The sequence below is a fragment of the Mycteria americana genome, chromosome 2 (assembly GCF_035582795.1).
Source record: "Mycteria americana isolate JAX WOST 10 ecotype Jacksonville Zoo and Gardens chromosome 2, USCA_MyAme_1.0, whole genome shotgun sequence".
Lineage (NCBI taxonomy): Eukaryota > Metazoa > Chordata > Aves > Ciconiiformes > Ciconiidae > Mycteria > Mycteria americana.
This window is the reverse complement of record NC_134366.1, coordinates 59799565-59817268: the sequence shown is the minus strand read 5'-3', so window position 1 is coordinate 59817268 and position 17704 is coordinate 59799565. Positions and strand designations below refer to the sequence as shown.

Here is a 17704-nt window from a genome sequence, read left to right as displayed (position 1 = left end):
GTACAATAACAGCAAGATCACTCTTGAATAAGAGTGAGGGACCCACTTTCCAAAATTCCAGATAAAAACTGGAAAAAGAAGAACTAGGAAAAGTAAATAAGATGACTATCACCATTTTGTAGTCATTCTTCAATCTCTTACCTTTCCTCTCCCGTTCTCCTTCAACCCATATTGGCCAACCTCCTACAGCAATGCAGAAATCCAGAAAAAAAGAAGGAAACAGACCAGCATAACAGAGGAGAAGCTTACAGATGTTGACAGTATAGCATATCATAGCATGAGAGGAGACAGAACTACCTAAAATGAAAATTCATTTTTAAGAGAACAAGCTATGGTAACTTTAACAGTGAAGAGTCTAGGAAAATACTCTGTAGATTGTTTAGATAAAAGGACCAAAGGAGATTAAAAAAAAGGAATTTAATGTTTCCTGGAAAAACAGGAAACCTGGTACACTTCTGCCCAAATCAAGAGAACAGAGAATTGTCTGATATTCCTGAACTGTTGATTATGAGCAGAATTTATGCAGGACTACCTAATTCAGGGCAGGAGGAAATGAGATGAAAGGAGGGAGGAGGAATCTGGCTTTTAATTAAGAAACAGATTGAAAGAAAAGAAGTCCTAGCAGAATAGCATTTCTACAAACTGTGTTAAAAAGAACATAGGTAAAAGCACATTTCTGAAAATACCCTGATGATTAATTTTAAGAGCAGCAGAACAGTAAAAATAATTGCAAGCATTCATAGTTTCACTGATGTTACAAAAATTATTCATTTGAAATTATTTACATTCAGATAGGATACTTAAAAGATTATTCTTTCCTGAGTTTACTTCTTTAGGTCACTTTTAAGCTGACTCTCCCAGTATAGAAGCCAAAATGTTTCTGACAGAATGAATGCTCACAATGAATGCAAACTTTCATCAGAACTCCTATAGAACAAACTTTTTTTGAATCCATGTCTCCATTTTGAAATTTGCATCTTTTTCATTCAAATTAAGATATATGCAAGTCTAAAAAAAGACAAGCCCTTTTAACAGAAAACGATTGTACTTTTACAAAACATGTAGAGACAGGTAATTTACATTTGGATGAAAATGAGTATATCCAGAAATACAGCTATAAGAAGACTGGACTTTCCCTCTTCTACAGGATAATTTTTACAAAATTTATAAAACGGTTGATTTTTAATAAGATATATCCAGACGCATATACACATACCTCATATTCCTTCCTGCAGACCTTTAAAACATCATTTTTTGCAGAAGCCTGAAAGACAGATAAATTTCTCCATTTGTAGTAGAAAATAATAAAATCATGTTGCAAAATAAAGAGTATTCTACCTTTATATTAACTGTGATAACCATGGATTTATGATCTATTTAAATGTTCCTTTTTAAGAACCTAAAGAATCCATATAAAGCTTTAAGAAAAAAAGCAGAAACCATGACTGTCAATACTACATTTAATTAAAAACCAAAACCTCATAGTTCTGCACCAAGTTATTTGATACTGGAAACACACAAAGCAACTTTGGTTTTGTGAAAGGTTTACCAGATAGAGTAGAATACAGGAAACATTTAGGAAATGGAAGAACTTGAGCATAAAAATCTCCCCATTTTGCATGCTCAATACCACTTATGTCCCTCTTTCCCTTCTCCTCCCTCTTGTACGTACAGTCCTACAGTTCCTATTGTCAAGCTGAGTTGCAGAAATTCTCCCTTCAAACTGCAGATCAGTTTCTTCTGTAGAGTACCTCTTGCTACTTTTTCATATGACAGATACTCAAAATTATTATTACTACTAACATTAGTTATTTCCCCTTCCAGTAATTTAAAATACCAGGGTAAAGTCTGACCTTGCACCTATCATACCACCTTCTTCAAAATCCCCTCAAGTTTCAAGAATCAAAATTAAAATCCAGATATTTCCCATTATCCCTAATGTTTGGCAAGTATCCATACTTTAGTTTAAATGAAAATCATATGAAATGTATCAACCAGAGGCAGCTAAAGTACAAGATATAGCCAAGATTCTGAGGCAGCAGAGTCTGCAATCAAACAGATGCAGAGTCTGCATCTGATTTTGAGAATAATGAGAAATGATGTAACAATCATAAGATTAAATTCACAGAATTTCATAGGACACTACAATAAACGGAAACATTTTTATCAGGTCTGGAAAACACTTAAACATTAGGATAAATTTGAAAACTTTGCTAAGAAATGCATTTGGGAACAGATACATGCATCATCTTTTCAGAATATCAAAAATACCCAGTTTGTTTACTCACTCCTCATCTCTTTTCCACACTACTCAGTTTGTGTACTCACTGCTCATTTCTTGTCAAACAGTTTAAACTATATGCTTTTGGGTGAAGGTAGCATCTTTTTTTTTGCATGATTTGCATACAACAATTTGCAGTAGGCTGCTGGTCCAAGATTAAGATTACACAGGTAACATGCAAGATACTACAGTGAATATTAAGTATATCTGTGCTCCAGAACTGAGTTACAAGGATGATGATAAATAATTATATGTTCTTTGACTTTGAAGATGTTTTTAAGGTCACAAGCATATATTTGGAACAAAAAATAATCACAAAATGCTTCACAGATTTTTAATTAAAAAGTCATTGCTAAATTTATGTGTTATGCTTAAAATTGTCACTTGACAAAACCAGTGATACAGTAACACCAAAACCAACTTTTTTCCATCTGATGAACAAAAACCTATTTGAAAAGGCACACACACACAAAAAAAATCTATTTGGGGCTGTAACCACAATGTTGCATCACTAAACATTACACTGCAAAAAAAGAGAGCTTAGAAACAGCTACACGTTGCCGCCTTCTACTCAGCATTATTTTAAAGTAACAACATTCATGCAGGATTGTGACAAAAAAAAAAATTCAAGAAATTAAGTTTAGCATAACCAAAGAGAGCTTCAGAATTTTTACGGATTCAGTCAACAAATTACTACAAAGTAACAAACTAGAGCACATCAGCAATAATCATGCGCCTACTGTTTTCAAAGCAAAACTAAGTGGATTAGCTCCATTTGCCAAGTGCAGTGGTGCTAGGACACACCTGCAGCCAGCTTGCCGGCTCTCTACACTGGAACTTCTGTGGTGTCAAAGTTATAAACACAGTAAGATTTCATCTTAACTCTATCTTCATTACTGAGCAATTAAATGTGGCGTCAGAATGTACAAAAAAGGCACAGCTAACCCTAAGATTTTAAAATTTTTTCTTCAGGCTCATCAAGTCACAGCAAGCAGCCTAGTGCTACAGCACAGTTGAAAATACATATCCAAAAAATGCCCCCCACAAACCTCACCACTTTTTTTTAACTAGGTTTTCATCTCAGTAGACTTGAACTTTTACTTTTTTTACTGAAAATTCACTTTAAAAACATAAATTCTTTGGTTTGGTTTTTGGAATTTGGTTGCTGGCATTTATTGCCAGTAGTACTTCCTGGGAAGTATCTAGTCATATTTTGCAATTTTAAAAAGTTTTATGTGATAATTTAATTTTGATGTAAAAATGCATTAAGCCTGAAGTTCATAAACAGTAATACATAAATTAATTCAACACAGCATCATTTGACATTAACCACAGAAAAACAATTAGATACCCTTACCTGTTTACATGCTTGCCGACACTCCACAGCAATAGCTAGCTCACAGCAACCTAAACCAACCCACCCGTCAGACTTCTTCAAAACTCCTTTGAAAATAAGATGACAGTCCATATTACAGTAGAAGAGAAACTATACCATCATTTTCCCTTCCCTCCCCATGAGTGAGTTATTTTTCAAATTTGATAATCCTGTTCTCATTCAAGAAGCCTATTTACAGATTACATTTTTATTGGAATTTATGAAGTTATTCCAAACCAACTTTGAGCAAGAAAAGAGCAAGTCTGTGCCTTCATAATTGCCAACTTCACCATTTATTAAGTACCTTCTATACAACAAGTGTAAAGATGCTTTATGCAAACTATTTTATATGTTCACTGGAAGTATCAGAGTTCGATAATTTGATTTATCTAATCTGAAATATAAACCAACAGAAACCAACAGGAAAAAAAACCTCATTAAAATTAACAACATTATATCCTACAGACACATCCTCTTGTTGGTTTCAATAGGATATTTTTCTACCAACTTTGTCAACGCAAAATATGCTTCTTACTTTTTCTTCAAGCCTCCTGTACTGGTTTTGGTTGGGATGGAGATAAATTTCTTCATAGTAGCTGGTATGGGGCTATGTTTTGGATTTGTGATGAAAACACTGTTGATAACACAGGAATGTTTTAGGTATTGCTGAGCAGTGCTTACACAGCGTCAAGGCCTTTTCTGCTTTTCATACTGACTCGCCAGCAAGTAGGCTGGGGGTGCACAAGGAGTTGGGAAGGGACACAGCCGGGACAGCTGACCTCAACTGACCAAAGGGATAACCCAGACCATATGACATCATGCTCAGCAATAAAACTGGGGGACGGAGGTTGGCGGGGGCTGCCATTGCTTGGGGACTGGCTGGGCATCGGTCGGTTGGTGGTGAGCAATTGTTTTCTTTTGCATCATTTGTTTTTCTTGGGTTTGGGGTTTTTTCCCTTTCTTTTTGTTGTTTTTTTTTTTTCTTCCATTTTTTAAATTATTAAACTGTCTTTATCCCAATGCATGGGTTTTCTCACTTTTACCCTTCTGATTCTCCCCCCCATCCCACTGGTGGGGGAGCGAGTGAACGGCTGGTCTCTCTTTTTCCATTTATTTCACTATTCCCATATTCCTCATTTCTTACCATAAAGTTACATAGGAAAGCAAACTGCTGTCATAAGTTGTTACATCCTCTTAATCTATTCACAAATATAGATTTTCTGATGTTTTCAAGACATCAGAAATCAAATAAAAGAAGAATGTATTCCTGTATCTATTTCTCATATAACTTTAAAGACAAAAACAATTAAAGGGAAGGCTTAACCTATGCAGCTGCCCAGCAGCTGTGGCAAATTTGTTGCACACTTTTTTTCTTAGGGTGGGGGGTGGAATTATTTAGCTCAAATGAACCACTCATTTTTGTTATGAATATTTAAAAAATAAAGCAGTATTTTAGGGCATGCACAAGTTGTATCCTTTATGTAGAAATAAAAAGTACAAAGTAAAAGAATCAACCACTTAATTTTAAAAGATGCTCTTAAGCCTAGTAGAAATGCCTATTCAGAAAAGTCACATGGAATGACCAGCTTTAAAAATGGGAAGTGAAAGAGCTGGGAGTGAGACCAGTGAGCTTAAATTCAAATGCTAAGAAAATACTGGGAAAAGGGTCATTAAAAATCATTGCAATCAATGGAAAACAATCACCAGTAGGTATTTATCATGAACAAAATTGCCTTTAAAATACACTTTGTCGGCTTTACAAACACAGGTGGCATAGAAAGTTTTACCAGTATCAGTCTTTCATGACATTCTGATGGGCAAATTAAGAAAATACACTAATCGTAAATTCATAAAGGAGGAGCAAAATCTTTAGCTAAATTAACATATTTTCCCAATAAATTAATTACATTTATTAAAATGCAAATTAAAACCTTAATGCTCAACACAAGCAAGGTAGCAGATTTTATAGCGGGTAGAGGGAGCAGAGAGGCAAAGGTGAAGAACAGCTTCTGGTTGCAGCCTGCCTTCTGTCAGTCTGAAGTGGTCATGTACTATCTGAATGGTCCAGACCTTCTGGAAGCACTGTAGGCCACTGATTTACTGGTCTTTATGGAGACTGTCCAAATCCTCTTTACATCTATTCAGAGTATTGGCTCACCTTTCCAATTCAAACTAGTTCAAAGCAGCTGTGAAGGCCACGAACAACTGCAAACGCAGCTCACCTTCCACTTCCATAACTGGGGTTCGGAATTAGTTTTTCAGAGATTGAGCATCTTTTTGAAAGTGTTAAAAAAATGACTGTTGTTCACACATCAGTAGTTTGTAACCAATGTTAAAAATTTCAGAATTTGATGCATTGTTTTAAACTAATTCCAAAAGTAAACTCATGTCTACGTGGAAGTCATGCATATATGTTTAACTACATATATACAGTTAATTGCCAAATCAACTACCCACCACATTCTATTTTATGCCTAAAATAATGTAGCAGTTGTTTCTCCATAACTTTCACATGTGGAGCTATACACAGACTCCCTTCAATCAAAACAGTAATGTTCAGTAGAATATTTATCAATAGGATTGATATTGTAAGGTATAAGCAATCTAAAAGACGTAAAAGAAATATCATGTGCAATATGAAAACAAGATTTCCAGAAATCTCTGCTGCAATAACCAGCTATATCCAGGAGAAACACATAATAAATACAGCTGTACAGCTTTAGGGGCAATGTCACCACTGAATAGTCACCAGTGAATCACCACTGAACAATCAAGCATCCATATTTTGTGCAATACAGAGCCTGTGCTTTTCAGACATGCTTTTACTGGAACTAAACTGTGCTAAAAGAATGAAGCAAGCTACAAATACACGCCAAATTAAGAAGGCTGATAAGTTTCAGCCATAGTTAGTATTTTCTTGGCAAGTGGCCCTTTCCCCAGGATATTTAGGAGTAGCAGACAAGCCTGTGGAGAAAACAACTGATGTCACATCTTCAAAAAAACATTGAACAGCAATTTTAATACAGCAACTTATAAATTAATTTTGTAGTCAAAGGAATTAAAATGCATGCACTTCTAGATGAAAATACATCTTCAGTGCACAATTAATTGACTGGAGTCCATAGTTCTGATTATTCACCAAATTAACTGATAAAAGTACAATACAGATCCCTGAACTATAAAAGATCATCTAGTTGTGTAACACAGGCTCTTGTCTCACATCTCCTCTAAAAAGTTTCCAGAAGCCACATCACATTAGTGAGATGACTTACAACAAACACACTTTTTTTTTTCCTTATTATAAACATTTTACTGCAGTCTCCACAAGAGTATTGAAGTCAGAAACAGAGGTAAAAAGCTGCGTAAACATGAAAAATTAGAATGTCATCTCTGATACATTTATTTTGTGATGAGAGAAACATTCTACATTCTGAAAATATCTGAGAAATGCTGGATCACTGTGATCCCGAGGAAACTGGGGAGGAAAACAAAAAGGAAGATGGAAAAAGAAGAAAGTGAAAAACAACTAGGCTTCTCATGTTCAAGAGTTGCATGTGTCAAGAAGGGTGCAAGAAAGCCCAACCCAGAATTTTGTTGGCTCTTTGAAGTCTTCTACAGTCTGCTTACAGAGAATGATAAAGCTTAAAAATCGGAACATAGTTATCACCTAGAATTACAGGTTGCCGGGTTTGCTCTCCCCCTCTCCCCCCTTCAGCTGAGGGTCCCTCGATCATCTTTTGTAAGCAGTTTCTTGAACAGTATAGCATATGCATGGTCATAAAGAAACTGTAATGTCCCAGAAAAGTCCCAAAACCTACTGGATTTAATAAACACCCATTGACAAACTAGTGATATTTGCCTTCAGAAAACATGGAAAAATAATTTTCTTTTGGAGAATACTTACATTCCTGAACATCTAGTCTTAAAGTATTTAAGGCTTACAACACTATCTTGGCAAGGACAATAAAACATAACTTACAGTGTTGTTTTGTGAGTATGAGCCATAATAGGAAGTTAATAGAAGATCATAGTGATGTGTTTAAGGAAGTGGAAACAAATGTGAAAAAGAATGGTAGCTCAAGTGGTACCTGTGAGAATATTAATGTTTTAAGGTAACTATCATGATGAAGTTACTGGTAAATCAAACAATTTCTAAATTTTAACACAGATCAGTAATATCAAGTTGCTGTGGGGAAGGAATGGAAGAGGAGAAAACACAAACTATAATGAAAAAACACAAAGCATATATCAAGCAGCAAATTATAAGGCAGAGTCCTGAATTATTTAGCATATATGTTGTGTTATGACAGGATGCCATTAAAACACATATGCAAAACAGGTTTCCACATGCATTCTTAACTAAACTGCCAGGTATGTCATACAGCTGTTAAGAAAGAAAATAACTATCAAAGTCATCTGTTTACCAGTCAATATTCTCCAACTGTTCATGATAATGCCGATGTTGGGACAGCTGTATACAGTTTCATCATAGTGTGTGTGTGTAAACACTTTGTGGATGCTGTACTATGAAAAATCAGAGATGCTGATCCAGTCAAAACTCAGTTTGTGGCCCCATTCTAAACACTGTTATGAAATACTTTCTGTACTGAGGGTAGTCAAAGGGGAGAAAAATCAGAAAGAAAACCACAGAACCACTGAGTTTGGAAGGAACCTCTGGAGACTGTTTAGTCCAACCTCCCTGCTCAAGGTCAGCTAGAGCAGACTGCCCAGGACCATGCCAAATAAGGTTTTGAATACTTCCACAAATGGAGACTCCAAAACCTCTCTGAGCAACCTCTCCCACTGTTCAATCATCCTTACAGCAAAAAAGTATTTTCTTATGTTTAAATGGAAGTTAACGTTGTTCAATCTGTGCTCACTGCCTCTTGTCCTGCCACTGGATACCACTGAGAACAGCATGGCTCCATCTTCTTTACATACTTCATCACATAATTATACATATTGGTAAGATCCACCCCCTGCAACTTTCTCTTCTTGATAATGGTAACCAATCCCAGCTCTCTCAGCCTGTCCTCATATATGTTCCAGTCCCTTAATCATCTTAAAGTGGCTCTTTGCTGGACTTGCTCCAGCGTGTTCGTATCTTTCTTGTACCAAGTCGCCCAGAACTGGACACAGTATCCCTGATGTGGTCTCATCAATGCTAAGTAGAGGGGAAGGATCACCTCCCTTGATCTGCTGGCAACACTCTCCCTAAATGCAGCCTGGGTGCTGTTGGCCTTCTTTGCTACAAGGGCACATTGCTGGATTACTTGCTGTCCACCAGGATCCCCAGGTATGTTTCTACAAAGCTGCTTTCCTGCTTTTTACAAAGCTGGTCAGCCTCCTGTGTACTGTGGAGCATGGGGCCTTCACCAAGTGCAGGACTTTGCATTTCCTTTTTTGGAACTTCATGAGGTTCCTGTCTGCCTATTTCTCTGGCTTGTCAACATCCCTCTGAATGGCAGTACAACTATATGGTCTAGCAACCTCTCCTCCCAGTTTTGTGTCATCTGCAAATACACTGAGGGGGCACTCTGTCCCATCATTAATGAAGATATTAAACAGGACTAGACCTAGCATCAGCCCCTGGGATATTGGCCTCCAGCTGGACTCTGTGCCACTGACCACAAACTTTTGAGCTCAGCAGTTCAGCCAGTTTTCAGTCCACCTCCACTGTCTACTTATCCAGCCCATGGTTCATCAGTTTGTCTATAAGGATGTTATAAAAAACAGTGCTGAAAGCCTTACTAAAATTGAGACAGACAACATCCACTGCTCTCCCCTCATCTAACAAGCCAGTCATCTCATCATAGAGGGTTATCAGGCTGGTTAAGCATGATTTCCCCTTCATAAATCCATGCTGACTATAACCAGTCACCTTCTTGTCCTTGATGTGTTTGGAAATGGTTTGCAGGAATCTGCTCCATTACCTTCCCAGGGTGTGAGGTGAGACTAACCAGCCTGTAGTTCCCCAGGACCTTCCTTGCCCTTTCTACAGGCAGGAGTGACATTTACTTTCTTCTAGTCCTCAGCATCCTCTCTCAATAGCCGTGACCTTTCAAAGATTATTGAGAGTGACCTTGCAATGACATTAGCCAACTCCCTCAGCACTTGTAAGGGTATCCATCAGGTCCCACAGATTTGTGTTCATTTTGCTTAAATATTACCTAACCTGATCCTCCTCCATCAAGTGCAAGTCTTCCTTGCTCTGGACTTTACCATTGATCTCAGGGATCTGGCATTCCTGAAGGCTCATCTTACCAGTAAAGACTGGGGCAAAGAAGGCCATGGCCTTTTTAATGTCATTTGTCACCACATTTCCTGCCCCATTCAGCAGCAGGCCCTCATTTTCCCTAGTCTTCCTTTTGCTGCCAATGTAGTTACAGAAACAGGGCAGCTTTCTGGCTGCCCTTCATATACCTCACCAGGATCAACTCCAGATAGGCTCTGGCTTTTCTAACCCCATCATGCATAACTGGAGCTTGGATAAGGTGATCCTCGAAAAATCAACCAGCTCTCTTGGACCTCTCTTCTCTCCAGGGTGATATCCCATGGGATTCTTCCAAGCAGATTGCCTGTGCCCTCCTGTGTTGTCTCTTCAAAAGGTACCAGAGCAATTATAGCTGCCCATGAGCATCAGGGCCCATGAACATGAGACTTCTTCCAGTTGTATGAAGAAGGCCTCATCTACTACTTCTTCCTGATCAGGCAGCCTGTAGCCGACACCCACAACATCACCCACGTGGGACTGCTCACTAATATGTTGATATGCCCATACCATGCCACTCATATGCCCATGTGCTGTTCTCAGCTGGCTCATCATCCATCCCCAGGCAGAGCTCCATGCATGCCAGTTAAACTCTTGCATAAAGGGCAACTCCCTCTCCTCACTTCCCTGGCCTGTCTTTACTGTACCTGTCCATCACAGCACTCCTGCTGTGGGAGCCTTCCTGCTATGTCTCTGTGACCCCAATAAAATCGTAGCCCTGTAACTGCATATAGACTTCTAACTCCTCCTGTTTGCTCCCCATGCTGTGTGCACGAGCATACAGGCACCTCACAGAGGCACTCAGTTGTACTGATTTCCCAGAAAGGCAGTAAGAGCTTCCCCTATAATGCTGTCCTACATACACCACACCATTAATTTACAAAATCCTACAGTGCATGGAATCACTGGAGAATACTTAAAAGAATTTTAAAAGTGGCTCACATCAAAGAAGAAAACAGTAACGTAACTTCACATGCAAGGAAAATGAAAAGTGACTGGCTTCGTGCAGGTACAAAGTTCAGGATACAAGCTCAAGATACTACAGGAAGATTTCACTTTTATCACAGGACTAAACTATGATTTACAGCACCACTGAAGGAGTGACTTTTTTTCCACAAATCAGAGGATAATAGAATCTTACCATAAAGGCACTGAAGAGGCCTCACACCAGTTTAGAAAGTACAGGAAGACAATTTGGAAGTGGTTCATTAACAAAGATTTCTGATGCTTTTTCACTTGCTTACACAAACCTAACATTCCAAATGAAATATGTACTTCTCGCAGTAAAAGCATTGCCACTCATTTGTGTATAGCTACTGAACTTCAATGAAGATTAGGTATTGTCTCCAACTAAAAATTTATCAGGTTTTAGATGAGACAGAAGCACTGCAACTCCAAAAGATATTATTGGTTAAGTAAACCTAGCAAAATATAAGACAGCAAATCTCTTTGCATGCACTGGAATCAACAGTTCACCTCTGAATTGAAGCAGGTGGGAAGTCTGAGCAGATGCCATAAAACTGTTACAGCCTCCTCTTTCCTCACTACCACTTTCTCACCCATAGCATGCTAATTTCACTCAAAGTCTTTTAGAAATTACATATGACACAATAGTACTAGTTAAGTGCAATTTAATCTATTTTTGACCTTTCAACATAACAGTCCTGTCTTGTGATTTTTGCTTTAACTTTCTAAATCTACCTGTAGCAAGCAGTTGGTTCTTGATCTGAGCCTCTGCACTTCTGAAATTGTTTGTCTAGTTCTTACTATTTCCCCATTACTCAGTTTTTTTTCCAAATTATACTGCATCTAGAGCAAAGCTGCAATAATCCATGATTTTATAGATCAGGCTAAGGTATACTGAAACTAAAAATAGTAGAAAACCTTTAAAGGAAAGAAACTTTGCTATTTCTTGGTCGTGTCACAGAAGCGCACATGTTTAATGATACAAAGATATTAAACATTTTCTAACTAGGAAAAGAAAAGAAGTGTTAAAAAAAAAAAGCAGAGGTAACCCAGTTTAGACTAGAGGAAACAACATCAAATACAGTTTATAATGGAAGCATAATGAAAGTTAAATTATCATGAAATCTATAGGCGCAGGTGGTGGATGCAACATCAAAACATGTATATGGTGAAAAAGCAACACATCCAATAGTAAACTAGTATTTCTTACCTGGCAAAGAAGAGTTTATACAACCCCACACTTCTCCCTGAAAAGTAAAATGCAATTAAGCAAACGTAAGACGACAGAATAAGAGAGTTTCTAGCAGACACAAAACAGCATTTTTGCCCTGGGTTTTAAATATCCTATTGGAAGAATGTCTAAAACATCTTTTGTCTAAAACATCTATGTCTACAACATCTTTTGAAGAAGTACGTGATATAAGTTGAGTGCCACTTGCTTTGATGAGAAGGCTGCCATCTACAGAGTATGGAATCAATAGCAGCATTGTTGTAGGTGCAGAACATGCTGTGATTACCTGGAATATGCTAGCTAGTCATCTTTCTCCACCAGTGTTTAGAGAACTAAGTAGCAACTGTTTAGACAAAGAAAAAGATTTATCTAGCACCAAGACCTGTGGAGAAGCTTATTGTCTAGCACTGCTTTCCACCAGCTTAAAAAAACCCAAACACATATAACCACACACACAAAAGAAAGAGGTTTTAAGGTACCCCAGAGACAGAGAAATGTAGCTTCAGGGAAAGGCAGATACATGGAAGAAAGAGTTGTATAAGTGAAGTTTACTAACATGAAAAGTTACAATAGGGATCTGTTGGGTTCCCCCCGACTGCAAAGCACTTCTGGTCCTAAGCACAGGTTCTGCTAAATGACCTAAGTGCCTGATGGTATTAGGCAGAAGAATTCTGTAAATGTTTCTTTGGGGTTTTTTTCTGCAGAAAAAAAAAAAGATGAAGAGCTTACCAGAGTTGCTGTCCCTATCTCTCTCATTACTGTTATCACCAAGACTACTGGCCAAGCTGACTATGGGGGATTCTTTACACTGGGGCTAGTATAAAAGAAATCTCAGGTCAGACACCGGTCTGCCACAGGCACTTATGTTAAACACCCAATAAAAGTTACAAATGTTCTAGAAGAAGGAGGTTTAGGCAGCAGAGGAAGAATTCCATCTAAGGTAAGAATTTTAGTTCAACTGTCAGAAACAAGTACATACCGCAGTTACAGTGGGTGCGCTGTGTTAGAAGTCTGAAGAATTAAAAGCTATGGGACTTGCTATGCACTGTATGCTAAATGTTTAACATCCTACAACTGGAGTCTTACAAGACTTAGACAATATGATCACAGTATAGTATTTAAAATGACAAGAGTACAGAAAAGCCTTGAAGGATTACATGTGTTTTAGTACAATGTTATTTAATTCAATATTTTTTAAGCAAGCACTAGGAAAACCTTAATTAGATGAAATCAGAGGAAAATTCTACAGAGAGTAAGAAGGCAAGTGACAAGTCTTAAGGGGTGTACTGGGTTTACATGGCAAGGTTTTTGTAGAGGCGGGGGGGCGGCAGGGGTGGCCTCTGTGAGAAGATGCCGGAAGCTTCCCCCATGTTTGACAGAGCCAGTTCCAGCCAGCTCCAAGATGGACCTGCTGCTGGCCAAGGCTGAGCCAATCAGTGATGTTAGTAGCACCTCTGTGGTAAGAAAGGGTAAAAACTGCTGTGCAACAGCAGCTGGGAAAGAGGAGTGAGAATATGTAAGAGAGAAAGCCCCGCAGACACCACAGTCAGTGAAGAAGGAGGGGGAGGAGGTGTTCCAGGTGCCGGAGCAGAGATTCCCCTGCAGCCTGTGGTGAAGACCATGCTGAAGCAGGTTGTCCGCCTGCAGCCCATGGAGGACCATGGTGGAACAGATATCCACACTACAGCCCATGGAGAGCCCACACTGGAGCAGGCTCCCGGCAGGACCTGTGGCCCTGTGAAGAGCAGGCCACGTTGGAGCAGGTTTTCTGGCAGGACCTGTGACCCCGTGAAGAGGAGCCCACATTGGAGCAGGTTTCCTGGCAGGGCTTGTGGCCCCGCAGGAGACTCACACTGGAGCAGTTTGTTCCTGAAGGACTGCACCCTGTGCAAAGGATCCATGCTGGAGCAGTTCTTGAAGAACTGCAGCCCATGGGAAGGACTCATGTTGGAGAAGTTTGTGGAGGACTGTCTCCTGTGGGAGGGACCCCACGCTGGAGCAGTGGAAGAGCATGAGGAGGAAGGAGCGGCAGAGGCAACGTGCAATGAACTGACCACAGCCTCCATTCCCTGTCCCCCTATGCCACACAGGGGAAGGAGGTAAGAAAAACTGGGAGTGAAGTTGAGCCTGGGAAGAAAGGAGAGGTGGGGGGAAGGTGTTCTTAGATTTGTTCTTATTTCTCATTATCCTAGTCTGACCTTTTGATTGGCAACAAAGTAAATTAATTTTCCCCAGTTGAGTCTGTTTTGCCCATGACGATAACTGGCGAGTGATCTCTCCCTATCCTTGTCTCAACCCAAGAGCTTTTTGTCATGTTTTCTCTCCCCTGTCCAGTTGAGGAGGGGAGTGATAGAGTGGTTTGGCAGGCACCTGGTGTCCAGCCAGGGCCAACCCACCACAAGGGGCTTTAAATGAAAGTGTTGAACACGTTCTTTAAAACAAAACAAAAAGTTCAATTCAATCACACTGAAACAGCAACCCATACTGTCATGCAATGATTCTGTCATCACAGGAATGAATGACTTTCTAAAGTTGCAATGCATCTGTATCTAAATATCTAAAACTGTCCTCCTCCGTATCTGTGGGAGTTTCCCACTTAGGTAAGAGTCCAAGTCAGCTCAAAAGAAAAGGGTAAAGAGCTGCTAGTTCTACTAGTTCCACCCCATTGATTCAATTGACTTCCTTTATTTCATGAGACGGTTTATGGTTGGACTTGAGGATCTTAAGCGTCTTTTTGACCCTAAATGATTCTATGATTCTAAGATAAAGTTGCCTCTTGGGTTGGCAGTTACTGATTACTTAATACCAGGTAATACCCTTTCTATCATATTACCTGAAGGAATATAGACAACACAATGTCTGTAACCAGTGCTCTAGAAAATAGACCATCTGATTAAATTCATAACCTATCCACTCATCCGTGGAATGTCACTAGAACACAGCTCCGACAAAGACAAGTGGTATCTGAGAACAGCAAACATGGTATTAAGTTGAACTGTTAACTATTTTATATCCAGATGTCTTTTAAAAAGTTTATAAGTATTACCAGGTCAGTGATATTAATTTAAGATACACACTGGACAGAAAACTTGCCATTTATAAAGACGGTAATTGGAAGTTAAAAAAAAAATCATTGTGTCAATCATTTTCCTCCTTTCAGATACTCTTCAATCCTTTCTTCTAAAAATGCACTCCTCTACTATACAGATAGATCCTACTCTTCCTATCAGGGAATAAAAGACAAAGAAAACCAGTACCAAAACAAATGCCATTCACCACTTTGATATGTTTTCATGTCACAAGTTTTACTCATACCATCAGCTGGCTACAACTTTCCAAGGCCTTAGAGCTGGTGATCCACAGAAAAAAAACATTGAAAAAACGTACTTTTGACACGCAGGAGGAAAGGATCTATAAGCAAACACACTCTTGCAAAGGTGCTTATAAAATGTTATTCTCAGATTTATTACTCCTACACGTTGCCCATTTGAGCTGAGTATATGTTTTAGGCTAGCTGGAAACAGTATTGATACTGTTCAGAAGTAACAAAAATTACAAGAAGAAAGCAGACGTTTCTGACAGCAAATGTGTTGAGATATTGTAAGTTGCCAAGAGATAAGACTCCAGAATTTACAATCTGAATTATAGGGCTTATTTCTTCCCCAATTAGATCATCTCTAAGCAGATTACATTCTTCATTTTTTTAGTGATACACTGGAGAACTTCTAGGAAAACATAATCTTACTTATCCAATAAAAGCATTACTTCAGTTTGTCAGATATGGTCATAAAGCATTCATAGCAGCTATGACGGTCTCCTTGCTTTAGCCCAACCAAGACCTCACAACTTTGTCCCATACGCAAGCTGGAACACATGACCTAATTTAAGTTGCTGCCGTCAACATCCAAGCGACAACCACCCAGCACAATTTTTTACAACATAGGTCAGATTTTCATTGTATTTCATAGGTTACACAACCAGGACACCTAGCAAAACTGTCAAGTCCCATCTTATTGCAAGTAGCATAATATACAATGGCTTTAAAAAAAAAAAAAAAAATCCTACGTTGAGGATCAAATCTCATTATAAGAATCTTTCTAGTCCTCATAACAAGGAATAAAAAGCTTGAAGATGTAGACACACGTTCTACCAGCTCAAAACTCAGTGAGTAAATAAAATACAAGTTATATTAAAACCTTATTTTTGCAAGCATAACTTTGTTAATATAAGATTAGTTGTTTTGTTTTCCTTAATTAAAAACTAGCAAGCCTTACCATTGATTCTGGACAATACTCAGGTGCTCGCTGCAGTAAGTGCTTCAAACGGGAATCACTCTTAGAAGACAAAATCTGTTAGAAACAAAACACACCTTAAAACATATAGAATGTAACTACACATTGAATACTTTTTTCAATTGATTTCATTGTTTTTAGTTTCACTACTATCTACCCTTTGACAACTTTGGCTAACAGTTAATATGTAAACAATGCAAAGTTAAGATTTTCTTTTATATATCTATAGTCTTTCAAATACATTCCACTTTTTAATGAAGAAGGAATTTTTATATTTAGAAGTGAATGAGAATTTTCTCCTCATACACTTCAATCAGAAAGTTTCTATTGAATAGGCAGTGTGAAAAACATAAGAGGATTTCTGCCCCACATATCAAAATATTATACAACTCTATTTACTTAATTAACCTTCTGTTACACATTACATGACCTCAGGCAACTAAACTCCTTCCAAAAAACCCTGAAACAAGTAATTTTTATGGAACAAAGATGAACAAAACCTAGATCAGTTAAAGAGACTATCAAAACTAATAGGGGAATGAATACTACCCACAGCAGAGCAAGATCAAGTTAAGCACCATCTAAGCAAACCGAACATCCAGAAGTTCATGAGACTGGATGGGAAGCCAACTGAGGATGTTGAGAAGCTAGCCACTGTCATTGCAAGGCAGCTTTGCTACCATTTTTGAAAGATCACAGTGACTGGATGAGGTTCCTGATTATTGAAAAAAGACAAACATCATATCCATTAGAAAGGCAAGAAGGATAATCCAGGGAATTACAGGCTGTTCAGCCTAACCTCACCCCGCAGGAAGATTGTGAAACAAATCCTCACAGAAGCCATGTCAGGGCACATGGCTTCTGTGAGGGTGATTGGGAACAGTCAGCAGAGGCATACCAAGGGCAAATTTAGCCTGATAGCTTTCCATAACAAAAAGACTGGTTTAGTAAAAAAGTGGAGAACAGTGTATGTTATCTACCTTGACTTTAAAAAGGTTTTTGCATGGTCTCCCACCATATCTTTAGAGCCAAACTGGTGAAACATGGATGGGATGGGTGGGCTACAAGGTGGGCGACAAACTGCCTGGACAGTAGTACTCAAAGATTAGCAGTCAGCAGTTCAATGTCTAAGTGTTGGCCATTTAGAAGTGGTATAATATAGGAGTCAAACCAATACTGTTAACGGCTTTACTAGTGAGCTGGACAATGGGACAGAAAAAGTCCTCAGCAGGTAGGCAGATGAGCCTAAACTGGGAGCTGTCATCAGTATACTGGACGGTGGAGCTGC

At 38.6% G+C, this 17704-nt stretch overlaps 1 protein-coding gene across 2 annotated transcripts in view; it reads right to left on the bottom strand.

Moving 5' to 3' along the window:
* RECK (reversion inducing cysteine rich protein with kazal motifs) overlaps positions 1-17704 on the bottom strand; it is a 69584-nt gene that overhangs the window by 41028 nt on the left and 10852 nt on the right. For both annotated transcript variants that reach the window (XM_075493632.1, XM_075493631.1), the window contains exons 3-6: positions 16399-16473; positions 12104-12140; positions 3639-3724; positions 1217-1264 (exon numbers count right to left, since the gene is read on the bottom strand). In XM_075493632.1, the coding sequence (XP_075349747.1) occupies positions 1217-1264; positions 3639-3724; positions 12104-12140; positions 16399-16473 (246 nt within the window). The remainder of the gene's footprint in view (positions 1-1216; positions 1265-3638; positions 3725-12103; positions 12141-16398; positions 16474-17704) is intronic.